General features: G+C 34.9%; 1 protein-coding gene across 5 annotated transcripts in view; it reads right to left on the reverse strand.

Annotated features, from left to right (window-relative positions):
• Positions 1 to 20167, reverse strand: part of LOC118205143 (5'-AMP-activated protein kinase subunit gamma-1-like) — a 552717-nt gene that overhangs the window by 143613 nt on the left and 388937 nt on the right. For 4 of the 5 annotated variants that reach the window (XM_085824013.1, XM_085824011.1, XM_085824014.1 and 1 more), the window contains one exon: positions 1062 to 1180. In XM_085824013.1, the coding sequence (XP_085680139.1) occupies positions 1062 to 1180 (119 nt within the window). Of the gene's footprint in view, positions 1 to 1061; positions 1181 to 17885; positions 18124 to 20167 lie in introns of those variants that run through there. The other variant, XM_085824017.1, reaches the window with a different exon arrangement.

Here is a 20167-nt window from a genome sequence, read left to right on the forward strand (position 1 = left end):
GAGAATCCTCATCCAACATCCTTTTAGTTCGGGCGCCACTGTAGAGACATTAGGTTTTTTTTTTTTTTTTTTAAAGCAGGTAGAATAAAAAATTAGCAACGCCTTCGCCGGGAATCGAACCACGGACTTCTGGAATACCGGCCCAGCGTGCAGAACCACTACACCACGAAGGCACGCTAAGAAGGAGGGAGAAATACCTTATACATTGACTATTATTACAGAACTTCTTTTTCATAGAGCCTGCAATAAAAAATGCTAAGACTTCTACCATTTACATATATAACTATACTTATATTTGATTCAATGTCACACTAAAAATTTTCAAAAGAAATCTACGATGCATTAATTACTTTCTACAGGAAATTGCGTGGCAAAACGTTTTCAACTATCTTGCTTAAAGCGCGGTAAAGGCCATGCGAAATGACAGAAATGTTACTTTCAGCCCATTGGTCCATTCCAGAAGCCACTCCCTAGGTGGCGATACAGATGTGCACTTACGAAATATGCTTCCCGTAATTTCCTATGCACATAGATTTAGTGCAGTCATGAAATTCATCCCAGGGAAAAGGAAAAAAAAAAAAAGAGACTATAAAATACTGCTCATGATACTCAAGAATGTTACTCTGAAATGTACAGCGATAACTAATCTCATATCATCCTATCATGTTCACCCATCTCATTCGAGGTAAAATTAATCACGTGTTTTGGTATTTTAAAAAATGTTATAATCATTTTAATACATACCACTTTAAACATAACAATATTTATTTATACTTTATTTTTATGTCACCATTTACTATTCAAGACACCGAAGTTAAATATCTTTAGTTACTTATGACTAGTAGCAAGTAAATATTTAAATCCTACTTTTAATATAATGACGTGGAACACTCAAACGATAATTTCCAAGCAATGTTAAAACTGACGGTCCATCTGCCCCAAGATTTTACGCTACTTAAGTTCAGTCTCGCATATTATACCATACGCCATCGGTTGTACCAGGGCGTTGTCTACAAACGAACTATACTCATATGATATACACAACAGGGTTATCCACTTACCGTTTCGTCGTCCCCGTGGCATGTGTACGTCTCTCCCTGGTGAGACTCCAGAGACCTGTACGTGTTGAAGGGTTTCCGCCTCTTGTCGGGGTCGACCGAATGACGACGCAGAAGTGCATCTGGAAACGAGAAAAGTATTTTATTTATTATATTAGGACTCTACGGATATCATGTCTATTATTAAATAAAGAAGAATCTGTTTGTATGTATGTTTATATTTTCCTCGCATTGTGGGAAAATGACTATGCATGGAGCCCCCTAATTTTGAATTACACGTTGTCCTCCACCCGAACATTCGAGCACATCGAAGCTCGAATTTTGAGCTTCGAATTCTTGTTTTATTTATTTTATATTCTGTGCAAATCGAATGAATTTCTGATTAACAAACTCAGCGATCTGAAAGCGAGCAGTGGCAACACTTGTCGAAACAAAGCATTTTTATCTCGCCATCCAGGTTGTTGCTATTCGGCAAAACGTACGCTATTTCTGTTTCAATTTTAATTCATAAACTCGCTATTTAAGAGCAGCGTGCTGTCATTGCCCGAAATAGAATACTTTTGTCTTCCACGCATCAAGGGGCTCAAGGGACTATCATTAAGTACAAACCAAGCGATTCAAAAGCAACAAACGCCATTCGTAAGAATATTTCTTCTATTTCTTAATCTGCTTGATTTAAATAAACATGCATTTAAATTGGGAGATGTCTAACTAGAAATATCATTTTGTTTAAATTACATTAGGTGGATTTATGAAAATTATTATATACTTTTCTCACTTTATAACTATTTTAGGCGACTGGCCATAAGCGGCCAGATGAAATGCTGTTTACATAATAAATGCTGTAGTATTAAAGGGAGTTCGTCAGTACCTAACTACAAACAACATTAATTCAACTCAACACCGCTCATTTAAAAATGCCGGTAAAATTCAGTCATGGGAAAAGTGACACATATAATTAATAATATCATTATGAATGAATAATTTCGACACAAAAACAATGTGCAGTGTTTAATCAACTGAGAAACTATTTTCCCTAGACTTACTAATTCCTTCTTACATCGGTTCAGTAACATCAGCTACGGTAACAGTAACAATAACAACAGTGGAATTCCTTTTTGTACTTAATTTGTCACGAAATTGCATCGTCATCAGGCCCTTCATACATCTCGAGATGAATATTCACAGCTTTTATATTTTTTGCGTTTAAGACCGGAAGACTGGTCATTTTTCGCTGTCTGCCGAGCGATCGATTTTTTTGAACATTTTACCTACACAAAGATAACAGACCGACGGCACGAACGCAAGTGGCGCCGCCCAGACGATTCAGTGGTTAGAGGAGCTACTGCGGTACTTAAGGGCCCGGGTTTGAATCCCGGAGAAGGCATAGATATTTCTAAATACGAGTATATAGTGTCTTTGCGGCATGTGGGCACTCTAAATTTATGGCGAGCCTCAAGTCCTTTCGAGAGGTTGCTGGTAGGAGAAGAGGAGTGGGAGACCCTCAGTTCCGCACCCACTGAGAGAAGTCGTATTGTCACCTGTATGGTGCTCATGGCTCTTGCACACGTCAGGCGCAGTCTTGCTCTCCTTACCACGACAAATTTTGTGGGCTTGTTCTGATGTTACGGTCAGACAAGTGATATAAGTCACAAGACAACAACACACGCAAGCGGTGTCGTGTTCTTAGCAAAGAATGTTGGGAGCCTGCGCGCTCAGTAATTCAGAAGCACGAGTAGAATTTCAAATGGTATTTACTGACGGAAATTACTTAAAAAATGACTTTCGTATTTTAAATTACATTTTTACATTCTTAAACAGCATCTCTGACGTTCATATACAATCCACACTGCGTAAAATGAGTCAATTATAATTATTTGGCAAACAAATGAAAAATCTTATATTATAGATTAGTAATACTTCCTATTTTGCCCTTTTCACATGCAGCTGAAACTCACTATAACGAGTTTCAAGGTACCGTAAATTTAGTTCGCTATATGCGATTCGACAAGAAAAGTAGATTGTTTTCACAAAAATTATAAAAAATTTTCTTATATTTTAATGAAAATAATTATAAAGGATGTTGACGAATTTACAATTAACTTCTACTTAAGATATGTATGGTTACAAGGAAAAGATTCAGTAACTTTTGAATGGAATATCCTTGTCTTTCAAAACTCCTAAGGAACACAAAACCCCCATTTGGAAGGCAGAACTTTGCTATAAGCAAAAAATAAACTTTAAAAAAAGGGAAATGGTTTAGATTTTAACGGTCGCCCCAAAAGGCTCTTTTAATGTTTAATGTTGTTTATCGGTGGCGATTATCGGATAGAGATGGCCCAGGTCGAACAGCGAAACACGTTATAGGATATTAGATGAATACGTATTTAGAGTAACATAAGGAACTTATATTTAAAAAAAATGGAAAAATGTATAATTCTGATAATGTATAAAATGTATAATATATCATGAATTAAATGCATTTTCATTTAAATCAATTCAATTAAAAAGTAAAATAATAATAATAAGAAGAAGAAGAACTGTATCTATAGCTTTTAAACAGTTTAGTTTGTTAATTAATAACAGACAGATGTTCACATGGATGTCAATGATTTTCCGAATCGCAGTAGACTCGAATGAAGAGGGAAACAATGCATTAAAGTGAGACAACGTAAAATCATGTTTCGAGACTGATGGTCCTTTGAGGCTAAAAAAACAGTTAAGGATAAAAAGTTTCTATTCTGTAAAAAACGTATCTACTATATAACTCAGACTTCTAAGATGCACTACTTCCTCTTTGCAAGATTAACCAAAAATTCAAAATTTCTATCATGCTATCAGCCTCGAGTCTGAGAACTCCTTCATAGCATATGAATAGAGTGAAAGAACCCACTTACGTCTTTGGTTTTAATAGTCAAGTATACAAAGAAAGACACATGGTGTCCCAAAATATGCTTATCGGGTCCATCTTCTCCTAGACTGGGTGTCACACCTCTTCTTTCATAGTCTTTGTTTAGAACACTGAGAAATGTTGAATTGAACATACAAAAAAAGCAATGTAAAGGTGTTTTCTCACGCACAGAATGTGAAATGTGGATTCTAACATCCACAAAAGGATTAAAACAATTTTTCGCAAAAACCAGCAGAAATTCTAGAAAAAATATGGAAAATATTGACATCTACACAATTTCTTATTATCTGATTAGAGTCCTTTCATCATTTCGGGGGTTAAGTTATATCGAGTTCAATTCTAATTTTAAGGGCAAAACGAAACTAACAGCACATCTTTTAGGTATTAATAATTAATCATCAAACATCACCATCATTTATAACAAATAAAGAAGTGGACATTTATTTTGCTATTCTTATTAATAAATAGCAAATGCAAACAGAGAAATGAAAGAGTTGAAGGATATTAAGATTCCGATACACAAATTCCAGGTGCTATTACGAAGCCATTTGCATCACTGCAAGAAGTCGTGACACCAAACGCCTTAACTATATTGCAAGATATTTTTACGAATTTTATGTTATATATATATATATATATAATTTTAGTGAAATTATACATAAATTGCAGTATTTCTTGCATAATATAACATGAAACGCCTCAAAAGCGTGAAGCATCACTGGAAAAACAAAGGGGCCAGTTCTGTGTCCTGAACTGTATGCCTTGAACACCAAACTATTTGAAAATTTAATCATATCTTTCCCTCATTATATTATAAAAATGCAATAAATAAGTTGTAGCTACTTGCTTGCCTTCCTGATCTGACGATTTTAATGGCCCAATTCAAATAATTCAGCAGTTTATTTAACCATGCAATGTTTATGATACACCCTGTTTCAACAGACGTCTTAAAAGGGGACTCATACACCTTAAACCCCTTATGATCTTCGAATACGTGACTGTTGCAAGAATTGGGATATTTTATTTATTTTAAAAGCAATTACTTCCAACTTCTTACAGCTGACTACATAATATAGCTGCTTTGGAAAATAGTAACCAGAAAGTTTGTGTTGCCACAAATATTTTTGTAATTTAATCCTCTTTGTGACAAAATATTTCGCCATGTTTCCACCTTGCGCGCATGCTATTTTAAAAATGGCTGATGGTACATACTTGAAATTGGATGGAATTCTTTATATGGGCACTACTTTCTAACTGAACCAACAATCTGATGAATATTTTAATACTGAAAAATTTTATGGACGAAAACATTAAAAATTTTGTTAATAAAATACATTTTATAAACTGAACTTAAAATAAAATAAAAATTTAACATGAAATTTTTAGAATTTTAGGTTCACAGTAGTTTCCAAGTGTTATAAAATCTATATATTAATTATGGAATTAAATTATGAAACAGAATGCTTTAAACTGTGCGCGCAAGTTGGAAACATGACGAAAAATGTTGTCACAAAGCAGATTAAATTATAAAAATATGTATGGCAACACAAACTTTCTGATTACTATTTCAGAAAGCAGCTATATTATGTAGTCAGCTGTAAAAAGTTGGTAGTAATTGCTTTTAAAATAAATAAGTTATCCCAATTCTTGCAACAGTCACCTATTCGAACATCTTATGGATTTTAAGGTGTATGAGTCCCCTTAAACTGAAACAATAAAATAGTATATAAAAGCAAATAAATAAAAACTCCAAATGTTTAATACAAAGCAAAAACTACACAAAAATATCCACAAATTGATAATGTCAGTCAACGTCACTGCTAATTAAATGTCATGATGAATTAAACAAAAATCAATAATCCCGATACGGGGAGCTTTCGGCCCCGATTCTAACGCGACCGAGCTAGGGAGAGGTAAGATATTTTTTGGATTTATAAATAAATATTTTTTGGTATTTTATAATTTTTTTAAAACACAAACGCTACACGAAAGATTAAAGCGAATAGGAAAGAGCTCAAGATTAATAGGCTTCGTGTTCACATGGATGTTAAATCATAAAAAGCAATATTAAAGGTATCAGGGAGAAATATTCTAGGCAGAATTTAATTTGCGGTAATTGATGTGATAATAATGTTGAACAGATTCATAATAATGTTTGATGATCATTCATGAAACTGATATTGAAGACGTAGCTGATTTTTAGATGGTAAGAGGACGAAATAGCATTTCTTTATGTTGAGCGAAGACGGCTCCGGTTGTAGCGTCCAGAACGGCAACTGTTAGAAATTCTGAAATCCTCAACAAGTTTCTCTGCATAAACCTAAACCATTTTATACAGTTTCTAAGAAGAGAAAAGCAACCTACATAAAGATGCGGGCACCTTTATGATGGGCCATCGCTATGCAAATAGAATTTTCATCTGCTTTGCTAATCGGAAAAAAAGCAGAACATTATTTGCATACTGCCACTCTATCATAAAGGTGCTGCATCTTCATTAAGGCTGTTATTACTTCCTTGTACGAAGTATTGCAATAGCAAAAAATTTTGGTTTTCAAAGGAAATATCCATTTTTCCCATTTCTGAATTCATTTTGACTATTTTTTTTTTTTTGCGTGATGTCTGTAGCATGAATAGAATAAAGAACTCTTTTTTTTTTTTTTTTTCAAACCGGATTGTAAAATGTATTCAAATTTGATGTTTTCGTCACGTTTACACGTACCGTACGTACGTATGTTGTTGTTGTTGTTATTAACGTCGCTTGTCTGAATCAGACATGCCAAGAAACGATGCCAAGAAATTCATCGTGGCAAGGAGTCAAGATTCCTCCTATCGTTCGCAAGAGCTTTGGGCACCACACAGGTGACAATACGATTTTCTCAATTCCGCCCAAATTTTGAAGGAAAGAAGCCCGGGAGGTGGATCCGACGGTTTCCCACCCTTCTTTCCCTACCATCAACCTTTCAAGAGGACTTTCGGATCGCCTCATATTTTGAGTGCCTCTATACAACACAAATACTATTCATTTACATACATACACGCCTTCTCCGGGATTCGAACCCGGGATCTTGGGTACAGCAATCCGAGTCACTAACCACTATCCCACTATGTATGTATGTATCTCGTACAACCCTTAAACGTTTAGTCGTAAAACGTTGACATTTAGTAAAGGGGTTTGCTGTAACTTCCAGTTGCGCATCTCCCATTTTATTGCAATCGATAATACAAAAAGTGTACAATAATACATACAGTGTACACCCGCCCACATTACCCGGCCTTTATTTTCGCAATCGTTGGTCGCAGTCATATACTACCAGTTACAAAAGTGTTTTAAATGAGGAAAGAAAATATTCAAGTTTTGGAACTTTTAAATTAAAATAATAATTGTGGAAAATAACGAAATCTAACTTTGAATGCGGTTACTCATGGGAAGTTTTACATCCGTTAAGAAGAAACAAAAATACAGGAATTTGATTCCCGTACGACAAAAATGGACCGGGATATTTAATTTCAAAATCTGCAGTTGTTGGATGGCATTTTGGTCTTGCCTGGAGGAATTGGTTAATTAAGTTAGTATAATTTGAGGAATTAAGTTTAAATGAAATGCAGCAAAAAATGTGTATAATTTAATAATAGGGATACAAGGAAGTCACGTGGTGTCCACATCAGATGTTTTAAAAGTTAGAAACCGATCTTTTTAAAGGAGTGGGCGCCATCACATGGGGCACCCTAGTAGAGGTTCTCTGAGAACAGTGGCCGACTTTAATTAAGGTATCCGAGCCGTATAAAAGAGCTTTATTATGATTTAACCCTGCATAGCAACCATAAAATGCTTTCTTCGGAGAACATTTGATGGCAGACTTTTTTAAACATAATCTTTACACCAAACTCCAGGGTTAGTATTCAAGACTCGAACCCAGGACCTAAATACTAGTGTTCAGCGACTTAACCCTTCGGCCGCTGGTGAGCAATTCCATTTCTTAATTTCATTTAAAATATTTTAGAAAAGATAATCAACTGCTACTATTTTGAGAATCTTTACACATCACTCCCTTTGAAGGAAATTTCCGACAGTACTTTGCAATTGCCATACTTTTTTGCAGTTCTGCTTACTATAGTAGATTTCAATAACTGTAACGATTTTCTTAAATGCACACTTTTTCACAGTTACATTAAGTTTGACAATACTATTTTTCAGCAAATTAATGGTATGCCAGCAGCCACTAACTTGTTGAATAATCAAACAAACACACGAATAAAAGAATAATCGTAGATATACATGCTCAGAACATTATAAACTATCCCAAACTTAGTCAAGAACTTCAAGAAATGCTACATCATGTACGGCCATTGAAATTATTAGATTCCGATAAACTTTCGGATATAGAGTTAATAAATGTTATAGTTTAGAAGCTTGATCGTGAGTCTAGAAAACAATTTGAAATGACTTTCACGTTCCAGAATTTGATTCATTTTTGCAGTTTTTTGAAAAAAGAAGTTTGATGTTAGAAAGCCTATCGCGAAATATGCCGTTTAACGGTACAAATTTCCAATCGAAAAACATAAACTTTGCTTAAACTGCTTATTCTCGGTCTCATAAAGTATACAAATGTAGGTCAAAGATCATTTGTTCAATTTGTAAACACCGTATATTATTAAACAGAGACCTGAATAAAGATACTACACCGGCTTTTACTGAATTGGAAACTGAAAAGGTGCAAACACAAGTCAAGCTACTAACTCCCATTCAATCGTTAATAACGACTGTTAAAAAGGAAACAGTTTTGTTGTGCACTGCTTTCGTTCATATTCAAGATTTATTTCCACGTAAACATCCTGTGGTTATACATGCTAATTTATTGCGATGAAAAAAGCAAAAGAATTTTACTCCCATTTGTTCCTTTTAAGGAATCAATTCTTCCGTTTTAAACCTTAAATAAAAAAAAAAGGTATCAAATTTAAAGGGCATTTATAAATAGAATTATATTTTTTTTATCATACCACAAATAACTGATATTGGTGAACTAATGGAATTTTTATTTTTAAAATTTCCTTAATTTAAATGAAATTTGAAAAATAAGAATTCCAAATATTGTTTTAGCAAACTGCAAATTTTACACACCCTAGAAAACTTGTTTATTTCTTGAGCTCGAATTTCTTTTTTGAGTTAAAAGTGGAAAGGTTCACACTAAAGGCAAGAAATTGTTGTTTCAAGAAACTGTGTTTGGTTATGTGGCATCGGACTTCATCGAAACTTCGAGAAAATAAATCATCTATTGACTATTGTACTCATCTGTGAATATGTACACGTTAAAACAAACACTTAAGTCTTTTGGGGAAATACAAAATGTTACAGTTACAGTCCAAATTCAAGTGAAGAGTTGAGATATCGAGAGGACCACTTTGCTCGGATTCACCATCGGCAAATCCGATAGTCGTTTTGTCGTACAAAAACCACTTAAACCTGATGCTGCAAAAAACATAATTTACAGCAATTTCATACTGCTTGCGTCAAAATGCTTAAACCAGCTTTGAAGACTCTGAAAACCAATCCAATGACGGAAGCATTACATACTGAGTATGCAAGAATATAAATGTTTGCGTCATATGGTTGAGATTGAAAAAAAAAAAATTGTTCGGAGGTAATTTACACTCATGTCCAAAATTATCTTTACATACCCAACAATGATGGTATTCAATGAAATATCGAATCAGTATGATACGTATTTGCAGGGAATGTGGGAAAACCAAGCCTAATTAGCATTATCCAATTAAAAGTAATCAAACGGTTTGTGATATGCAAATCTAGGCGTTACATTATCCAAGGGTGAATCAAGCGCTTTGCGCAAACTGAATATTTGAGTGAATTTCTGCAACATAGCGTTTGATTTCAGTGTGTAGGGACTCAAAGCGGTTTGTTATGGCTTCGAAGTATCATTTGGAAGAATCTGTAAAGTGGCGAATTATCGGCCGTTTAGAAGCAGGCCAGTCAATCATGGAAACAGCCACATGTCTGAATATTTCAAGACAGACAGTCTCTAAGCTATGGATACAGTTTCAAAATGATGGAAGTGTTGTAAGGAGGCCTGGACAAGGTCGGAAACGAATGACAACTGCTTCTGAAGATCGGTATCTGGCATTAACTGCCCGTCGTAACAGAAAGGCTACTGCTCGCCAGTTAAGTTCAGAGCTTGCAGCCGCCACTGGAACTGTTGCATCACGGCAAACAATATACAGAAGGCTTAATGAAAAAGGCCTTTATGCCAGAAAGCCAAGGGTATGTGTTTTACTGTCTTCACAGAAAAAGAGGGATCGCTTTAATTGGTGTAAAGAACATCAAAACTGGACTGAACATCAATGGTCCCATGTTCTCTTTACTGATGAGTCGCGGTTTAGTTTAACTGGTGGTTCTAAACGTGTTTACATCTGGAGGGAGTCAGGAACACGAAATGATCCCTCGAACATTGTGGAACGTGACCGTTTCGGTAGTGGAGGTGTGATGGTGTGGGGTAGAATAATGATCGATGGATGTACGCCCCTACACGTGTTCAGCAGTGGATCTGTGACATGCCAGATATATCGAGATGAGGTCTTAGATCCTTATGTAAGACTTTTCAGGGGTGCATATGGACCTGACTTTTTATTTATGGATGATAATGCCCGTCCACATCGAGCAAACCTCGTTGATGAATTCCTTGAAAGTGAAGACATTAAGCGAATACCTTGGCCACCAAACTCTCCTGACCTTAACCCGATAGAGAACTTATGGGACTACCTTGGAAGAGCAATTGAACGTATACATCCTCCTCCTAGAGATGTAAATGCTCTGAAGAAGGCATTGCTGGAAGAGTGAAGATTAATTCCCCAAACTGTGGTTAACAACGTTATTTCCAGCCTTAAAACACGTTGTGATATGTGTGTACAAGTCAGGGGAGATCATATTCCATATTAAATTCGTAAGACTTAATTCTTTTTCTGAATCATTCCTTTTTTTCTTAACTCTCTTTGTCACACTTTATTACCATTTTTATTGTTTCATGCTACAATTTTATATCATATGAGGTGATCTTCAATTTTTTCTTTTGCATTTATGTGTCATCATGTTATGTGTGATTCCACGAAAATTCATTAAATTATAAGTCATCGTCTCTGAGAAATCCGTGAATTTATGCATGTAAACATAATTTTGGACATGAGTGTACTTTCTACCTCATAACGGGGTCTACAGACCTGCCATAATAACGTGTTCTACGTGGTCTTTAACATAAGTGCAAAACTGCTAGCGGTGCGTTCATTGACGATATTCTTCTGAAGGGAGGTGTCACATAACAAAGCCTTTTCCCTATCATATAACGATTTAAAAAACTTATTTATGCCTTTAGTGGGAACATCGAAAAAATGTTTTGAAAAACTGAAATTAACAAGTTCCAAGTCGATTCCTCAAAGAGTTCTCTGGAAGAAAAGTATTGATCTTTGGTAAAGGCCTACACTCTTCAAACAGTTACGCATGGAACAGCATATGCTCTGTTCCTAGCCAAGAGGATATTTCATCAGATATCTCTTAATGAAGGAAAAGACTTTCCTTTAGTCTCATCCGTATTTTAACCGACTTCTAATGGACCATGTCCTGTCAGGCGCTTCAGACTTAAGCTAAGAATCTTCAGAAGAGAGTTGACTCTATTGCTTGGACGTGGTGGAATGAAAATACACAAATGGTACGGTAATACTCCTGAGTTAAATGAAGGAAAGTTCGGAAATTACTCTTCTCATCATTCAGCCGAATAAAAGTTCGTGAAATCTCTAGGTGTGCAGTGCAACGCCAAGCAGTGATTTTTTCTCTTTCAAAATGTCCTGAACCTGGTAGCACATACAACAAACGAGCAGTGTTGCCTAATACAGCTCGCATTTATGACCTCCAGGGTATGGCAGGATTAATCATTACCAGAGCTAAAATATTTATGCAAAGGTCGTGGTTATTTCAGATTGATTGTCAAGTACCATTTCCCGGATCGCTATATCTTAAATATGCGCAGAATCTTAAGCGCAGGAAGACTTTTGTTACAACGCTTACCGTAACTGAAAATCTCAGTATTCCGAAATGTGTGTTGTGCTGCGACATGTGAAAAATTTTTATTCAATTCATTTTTAAATAAAAAGATGCGATTCGTGTTGGAAGACGCTTGAGACTATCAAATCTGAACTACGATCAGAAATATCCAATAGTTCTGCCAATTGGCCACAAACTAACGAAACCTATCATGGAATACTTCATACGATGCACTTATATATAGGGCCTCAAACTCTTCTTTGCAGCGTACGTCAAACGTTTTGGCTCATGGGTTAAATTTGTAAGGCAGATGTGTCGACAAAATTACGACATCTATCTGCCTACTACTGACAAAAGCCCACCGCTGCTTCGCAACTAACGGGTGATCTTTCTTATGAGAGTGCTTTCTTATTAGGGTGTTCACCCTTTACCAACACTGGAATTAGTTTCTGCGGGCCCTTTTATGTTAAGTATAGAGCGCACAGAAAGAGTGTCTTACAAAATACATATATTGCAATTTTCGCATGTTTGCCTACGAAATCCGTACATTTTAATGTAGTGTCTGATCTAATTACGAAAGCTTTAATCGCAACTTTGAAACAGTTTTTTTTTTTGGGGGGGGGACACGACGAGGCAAAAGCTCCGAAATTTTTACAGATAGCGCATCCAACTTCAAAGGTGCTCACGCGGAACTGAAACGTCTGCGAAATCTTTAAGAACTCCCAACAACAAACAATCAGGTGGTTTTGGGCTCCTGGTTTGGTTTGGTTTGGTTTGGTTTATTAGATTACGGCAAAGCACTCGAGAGCTATCTGCCTTAAGGGAGGGATGCCTTCGTGGAGGACTTTTTAAGGGAAAATGGCTCGTATACACGTTACACATGGGGAAAACCACGAAAACACCCATGCAGTCAGCCCGTTCGCGGGATTCGAACCTCGGACCGAACTACCAGTGTTCAGCGACGTTACCGCTCGGCCGCTGGTGGCCGTTTTGGGCTCCTGAGGAAGTACTGTGGAAATAAATTCCGCCTACAGCCCCCTTCAATCTTCGGAGAGCTCTGGGAAATTGGTGTTATGTCTTTCAAACACCACTTACAAAGAATAGTTGGAGAAAGCTAATCTTAGAAGAACTGCTACGTATTTCTGTTCAAATTGAGGACATTCTGAATTCGTGACGCCTTGCCCTTTTGTCTCCAAATGCATATGATTCTAAGGCTTTAACAACACCAAGCCATTTTTTAGTAAGACGTCTGATAAACGCAATTTCAGATCTAGAACTCTTATACAAATCAGATAATAAGTTAACACACTGGTAGCAAAAATAGTCAACAAATATACCGGGATTATATTAACCACCTGCGACAAAGGGCTAAATAGCAATTTTTTAAAGATAAGGTTTCTCCAGATGCTCTTGTATTGTTGGAGAAAGATAATTTTTAAAAAGGCCTCTCTGTCGAATAGAAAAAGTAATAGCTGGTCTTGACAGTAAAATTCGTGTGGTAATTGTAAGAACGGCAACTAGTTCTTTTCAAAGGTGTATTTTAAAAATTTGTATATTTCTTCTCCAATAAGATACTTTTGTTTTATGCAATCTTTAACTTATTTTAATTATTTCTTAACTCTAAAATGATATTGTTGCATCTGCTTCTCATGCTGATTAAAGACTGCTTATTTACATGTTTATTTTGAAATACACACGTCTGGCGAGATGTTGGTTAGGTTGGTTTATGTGATTACGGCAAAGCCTCGAGGGCTATCTGCCCAAGGTAGGGATGCCTTTGTGGAAGCCATTCTAGGGAAATCGGCTCGTATACACGTTACGTATTTTAAAAATTTTTTTTTTATTTATTACGTGCTCCGCCCTTAGGCACTACACGGAAAGGGAGGGATGCCCCGTGGAGGTCTTTTTAAGGGAAACTGGCTCGTATCCACGTTACACATGGGGAAAACCACGAAAACGCCCATGCAGCCAGCCCGTTCGCCAGGATTCGAACCCCGGAACGAACTACCAGTGTTCAGCGGCTTTTACCGCTCGGCCGCTGGTGGACCTACACGTTACGTAAGGGGAAAATCAAGAAAACGCCCATGCAGCCAGCCCGTTCATAGGATTCGAACCTCTGGCTGGATGTTGGAGATCGTTACATTGTTTACTTTTTTTAAAAAAGATAAAAGATAGTCTTTTCAAACTGGGCAATAACAGCATAAATTCTAAAGATGTAATGGTCACTTGTGTTTCATTATTATTGAGTAGCTTCAATTATCGTCTTCCTTGTTGCTTAAATTCGTCTCTTAATTTGTAACATGAATAAGTATGCAATTTATAACCTTAATTTATTTACCAAGGAGTTCTAGTTTCAAAAATCAATTTAAGTTGAACAATTAAAAAAGTCTGCTTATATTACTTACAGGCACATAGATGACATCAATAGTTTTGGTTTAATTGAAAATAGTAATATTTACCCTCCTAGCTTAAAACACAATATTTCAACATATTAAATTAATTAACTGGAAATAAAACATTTCTGAAAATGTAACTGATAATACTATTTCACAATCAATTAACTGGAACTAAAAATATTTGAACAGAATTTCTTACCTTCAAAAAGAAGTTATTCTACTAGATAAAACTTTAATTGATAAAAATGTTCCTTACAATTTTGTTAACTTCTTTTTCATCAGCTACAAAACATATTAGATTATGAAATGAAGTCTTATTTTAAACAGCGAGGAGGATAGAGGCGGATGTATAACTGAATATTTTTAACTTTACCATTTATTTTTATCATTTTCCATAACTTTTCACCTGAAATCACTTCAAATTACATTCAATAATTTTTTACCTTTTGCCGCCATTTCCAACATTTTCTTTGTTTAGACGAAAGGTTTTGTAGTCAAATTCTATGGCGCGAAAATCCCATTATACATTCCTTAAATAACCTTATTTTTGGTTCCAACGGTCACTTTTCGCTTAAGCAGACAATAAGTACAATTACAATACATTAGATCTCTTTATTATTCTATAATTACTTTTTAAATGTATTTACGACATGATTATTAATCTTGAATTTTATTAATTATTTTCATATTCTGTTCCGTGTATATGTTTGCATAGATATTTTAATGGTTTTAAAAATTTAGGGAATCACGAAAATTTAGGGAAGAAAATTAAATGTGGCATATGTTCACAGCAGCTATATTCTAAGTTTAATTTTTTTAGGGAGGGATTTTATTTCCTCCCTTCAGTGTCTTTTAAGATCTATAACAGATATATAACAAACATGTCGAGCGAAGAAGTTTTAAACAAATGGCCGCCTGACATGGGTTATAATTGACTTCCAAATTTGACAGCTAATGACTTGAAGGTTTGCTACATCTTGCGTTCCAAAATGTACGCTAAACATGCTTATGTTCTGCGCAGTAACAAATGTGGTCATTAAATGGAAAAAAGATTTTGAATTATTTTTAAAATTTTAAAATTAAAGTAGGAAGTTATCATATCGATGTTCATTTCCTCACTAAGATGGCTTTACAAAACATTTTTGTCTTTTTATTATTAACGTTTTGTGTGTTTACTGTATTTATTAACTATCATGTTCTTCGCGCTTACGCCACATAAAACTGGATTCAGCAAAATCAGAAAACATTTAAAAGCAGCATATGCTTAGCTTAGAATTTCCGATAGACAGTCTCGCGCGCTGAATCTAAAAATGTTTTTCTTCATACAGTGTAGCCACTGCTCACTTTGAAATCGCACTACAAATATATACAAATGTACATACGAAATAGTTTACAATTTACAAATATATGATTACATTCGTTTACAAAATATGAAATAGATAATAAAACAAGTTCGAAATTCAGAATTCGAGCTTCCAGGTGTCAATGTTCGGGTGGAGGACTACGTTATTCCAAATTAAATGGCTCTAGGTCCCTTTGGTTTTTCACAATACGAGAAACATGCATACATACATGTAGATTCTTCATTATGTAATATCTTTAAATATAATACAGGGCGATAATAGTTGGTGGCAGCAATTTGAGAAGTGATACGCCAATTATAATGACTGAACGCAAAATGCCGTTTCGAGACTTATATTTCAGTCGAGGATAACGTCCCTTTTGGGCTAATAAATAAAAAAAAAAACATATGAAAAATAAAATTTAAAAAAGTCTGGAAAGGTTTAGATTTTACAGATCACTCAAAAGAGCTCTTTTAACGTTTAATATGGTTTCTCAGTAGATATTTTCGATACAAATAAACGAGATGGAACAGCGAAACATTTTATAGGAATTAGATGAATATGCATTTATACTAACATGGGAACGTAATATATCTACTGTATGTTTGAAAAGTTAAGAAATATGTTACGTAGCTCTATAAAATTACTGAATATTTTTAATTAGATATATCATGAATTAAATGTATTTTCACTTTAATCCGATTGAAAAGTAAAAAAAAAAAAAAAAAATTCTTAAAAACTGCATATACTGCTTTTAAATAATTTAGTTTGTTAAGTCATAATATATAGATCAAGTCTATACAGACAGATTAAAAGATATACAGACAGATTAAAAGTGAATAATATCTTACGTTTTCCCAAATGGCAACAGACTCAAAAATAAAACCAACACATTTAAGTGAAAAAATATATTTGAAATGTGAAAAAAGTATGTAAATGTCATTTGATAAAAATATTGAATGTTTTTAATTAGATATATCGCGAATTAAATGCGTTTTTATTTAAAGCAACATGATTAAAAAGTTTAAAAAAATAGTGAATAATTACATTTATTGCTATTAAATAATTTACTTTGTTAATGATTAACAGACAGATTAAATATGAAGAAATATTATCCTTACATTTCTACAAATGGGAACAGACTGTAAAGTAAACAGTGCTTTAAATTAAAAAAATATATATATATATTCGAAAAGTCTAAGAATATGTAATGTAATTGCAAAAAATATTTAATGTTTAATTAGATATATCATGAATTAAACGCTTTTTTATTTAACTAAATCAGATTCAAAAGTAAAACAATACTATTCTTAACTGCATGCTTTTAAATACCTTCTTTTGTCCACGAATAGCAGACAGATTAAATTTAAAAGATAAATATCCTACATTTTGCCGAATGGCAACAGACTTGAAGGAAAAGGGATCGTACGCAAAATCGCGTTTCAAAACTAACAGTTCTTTTGGGCTAATAAATAAATCAAAATTTCATAATATGAAAAGAAAAAAAAAGAGAGAGAGAGAGATTCATGAATCTGATAAATATGCTATTCTTTCGCGGATATCAAAATCAATGTAATTTCAAAAATAGCAGTGTAGACAGCGCTTTAAATAAAAACGTAATAGCGAAAAATACAGACAATAATAATTAATATTTGCAATATTAATTTATACAATACCGATTTTAATTACAAAAATACCATAACCACTGAGCATTGGAAATTTTACTCTTACTTCAGGATTTCAAAGGTTAAGAAGCAAATGCAGACTCACTTCAAATATTTAAAAACACTTTCTAACAGTATTTCAACTATTTAAAATCACTTTTATTGGTTTTTATAGTAAAGGATAAAAAAAAGAAAATCCCCTACACCTCCCGCCAACTTTTACACAAACGCAATTTTCCAGCAGATTCCTTCAATATTAAATTCGGAAAAGCAGGCCTAATCTTCGTTAACGGGGGGTGATATCCAATACTCCTTTTCGAATCTTCCACCTGTACCACTATCGCACAATCCCCGTAAGCGTCGGGTAGCATTCTGCAAACCAACCGAGAAAGGAATCGATGATGGAAAAGAATGAAGTGGGCACTTTCACGCAGACAAGAAAGTGTTGAAAGAAGATGGATGGATTTACCTGCCGATTTTCTGGCGAAGGGGAATTTCCTGGATCGCCATATCCCTTTCTTGGGGGTCACCATCACGCTGACATCCGGGTAACCTCTCCGGAACCCGGAACTGATCCAGTTCTCTACGCTCAGCAACACGCAAGATGGAACTAAAATGCTTCCCGTGATGCCCTTAGCCAGCAAAAGGGCCCCTCGCCCTCGCCGCTCCCATGACGTCAGAGGTGTGAGCATCGATCGAATCCGTCACCTGCGTCATTCGGTTCGGAAGCGACTTTGTTTTCGCTTTCTGGACAAACGATAGATACTCAGTAGAACTCCTGGCACATTTCGAAAAGTTGAGTGGGTAAAGCGGGTAGTTCGAAATGGAACGCAGATCCTCCGAGAAGAAAGGCAGGATGATTATGCAAAATAACTTAGTTCTGTTTTGGAGTTTGCAGCGAAGAATGGTTGCCGTTTTCTAAATTTCGATCGTTAAGTGTTCGATTGGTAATGTTGTTGCTCTTCTGATAATTGGTAAGGAGGTCGAGATTCAGTTATCTCTTCAGCGAATGGTCAGGCTGGAGGAGGAAGTGAATCTCAAATCCCTTTTGCTGAAAAAGAAGAAAGCACCCCTTTCCAATGAACTTCCACTACTCTAACGTAACTCGTTTAAATCTTAAAGGATTTGATTTTACTCTTTCTCTATGCGTTTAATAATCGAAACCAAAAAATATTAATTGAAATAGATAATTTCGTTTAACGAGCAGAACCCATAATTGAGCTTTTAACGTTCATTTCAGTTTTCAAGTGGTAACTCACTTTGCATTTACTCATTCAAAAATTTTAAAAGATCTATATGTCAGATGAGTTATACAGTCAAATCCTACTATAGTGAATCCCGTTTATAACGAAACTGTGGATATAACGAACGAACTTTCTGATACTGACCAATTTCTTACGCTATTTTATATGAGTACGGCAATAATGCATTTTATATGACTATATGAATTTCTAACCGTTTGAATATAGAATACAATGAGCTTGGTCTTAGGCTTAAACTATTTTTACATTTACTCATTATGGGTTTTAAAAGATGTAAATGTTAGATTAATTATGCATTCAAACGCCACTATAGTGAACCCCGTTTTTAACGATCCTCCGGATATATCGAACGAAATTTTTTATACTAAACAATTTCTTACGTTACTTATATCCTGTGTCGAACCTCTAAGCGTAAGAAATTCAAATATATCGAACTTGATGGCCATCTTAGATTGAAACTAATTTTATAGTTACTCCCATGGGTTTAAAAGATGTCTACGGTAGATTAGTTACAGAGTCAAATCCCGCTTACAATGACGCCTTGGATATAATAAACACACGTTTTGGTCCTGTCCCGTTTCCTGTGTTCTTTTATATGACCACAGCGAACCTTATGAAAATCAGACATAACGAAATTTATGGATGCATTCACCTAAAATTATTTTGTATTTTTTACCAGAATTTCAGGTGCTAACTAAAAACTTACTAATCCTTAAAAATGATAAGTTATTACGAGTATGTACTAGCTGAAGTTACCCTGTGTTGCCCGTGTTTTTATAAAGTGAGGAGTGAAGAGCTTAATTTTGGGGGTTGATATAGTTTTTTTTTTTTTTTTTTTTTTTTTCAAAATGCCAGATAGATTGTATTTTTCCTCTTATTTCAGTTTAAGGTGAACTGAGCAAAATTTGAGCAAGCTCGAATAAAACTGTAGATCAGTATAAAACTAACACGGTGCCATGTAATGTTTTATTAAGCACTGATACTTGCTTTGTTTATCGGTTATGTTTTTTGTTTTTCGAAATGAGCTTTCGAAAAATCGGCATTCACTTTCGGGAAATCTCCACCACATCTTCACTGTTCACGAAAAATTGATATAAAGTGCACTTAAATTCTGCCTAAAGGTTCTAGACAGCTCTGGAAAGTTTCACGCTGTTCTAAAGAGTAAACGAACATGGTACTTACTATCTAAAGGTTTTAGTAAGAATTATTTACATCTCGTCTGTTGAATCAGGACAAATATGCAGTATAATATACAGCCCTCTTTGTAGCTGTAAGTTTGCAACCCCATTCAAACAGATAAGAGATAAAAAAATTTCATGTCCCATTCAAAGGCTATAACAAGGCAGAATCCTACATAATGCATAAAACACTCTAAAACTCTATTATAACTTTAAAAGACTTCTCACGTATATATTTTCAAAACACATTTTTGTCGCTAAAAGCAACTTCTGGGATAAGATCGGAAAATGGGAAAACGCAAGGAGCGCCG

This window comes from Stegodyphus dumicola, chromosome 9 (assembly GCF_044657685.1).
Source record: "Stegodyphus dumicola isolate Sdum_Otavi_A_Nest chromosome 9, ASM4465768v1".
Classification (NCBI taxonomy): Eukaryota; Metazoa; Arthropoda; class Arachnida; order Araneae; family Eresidae; genus Stegodyphus; species Stegodyphus dumicola.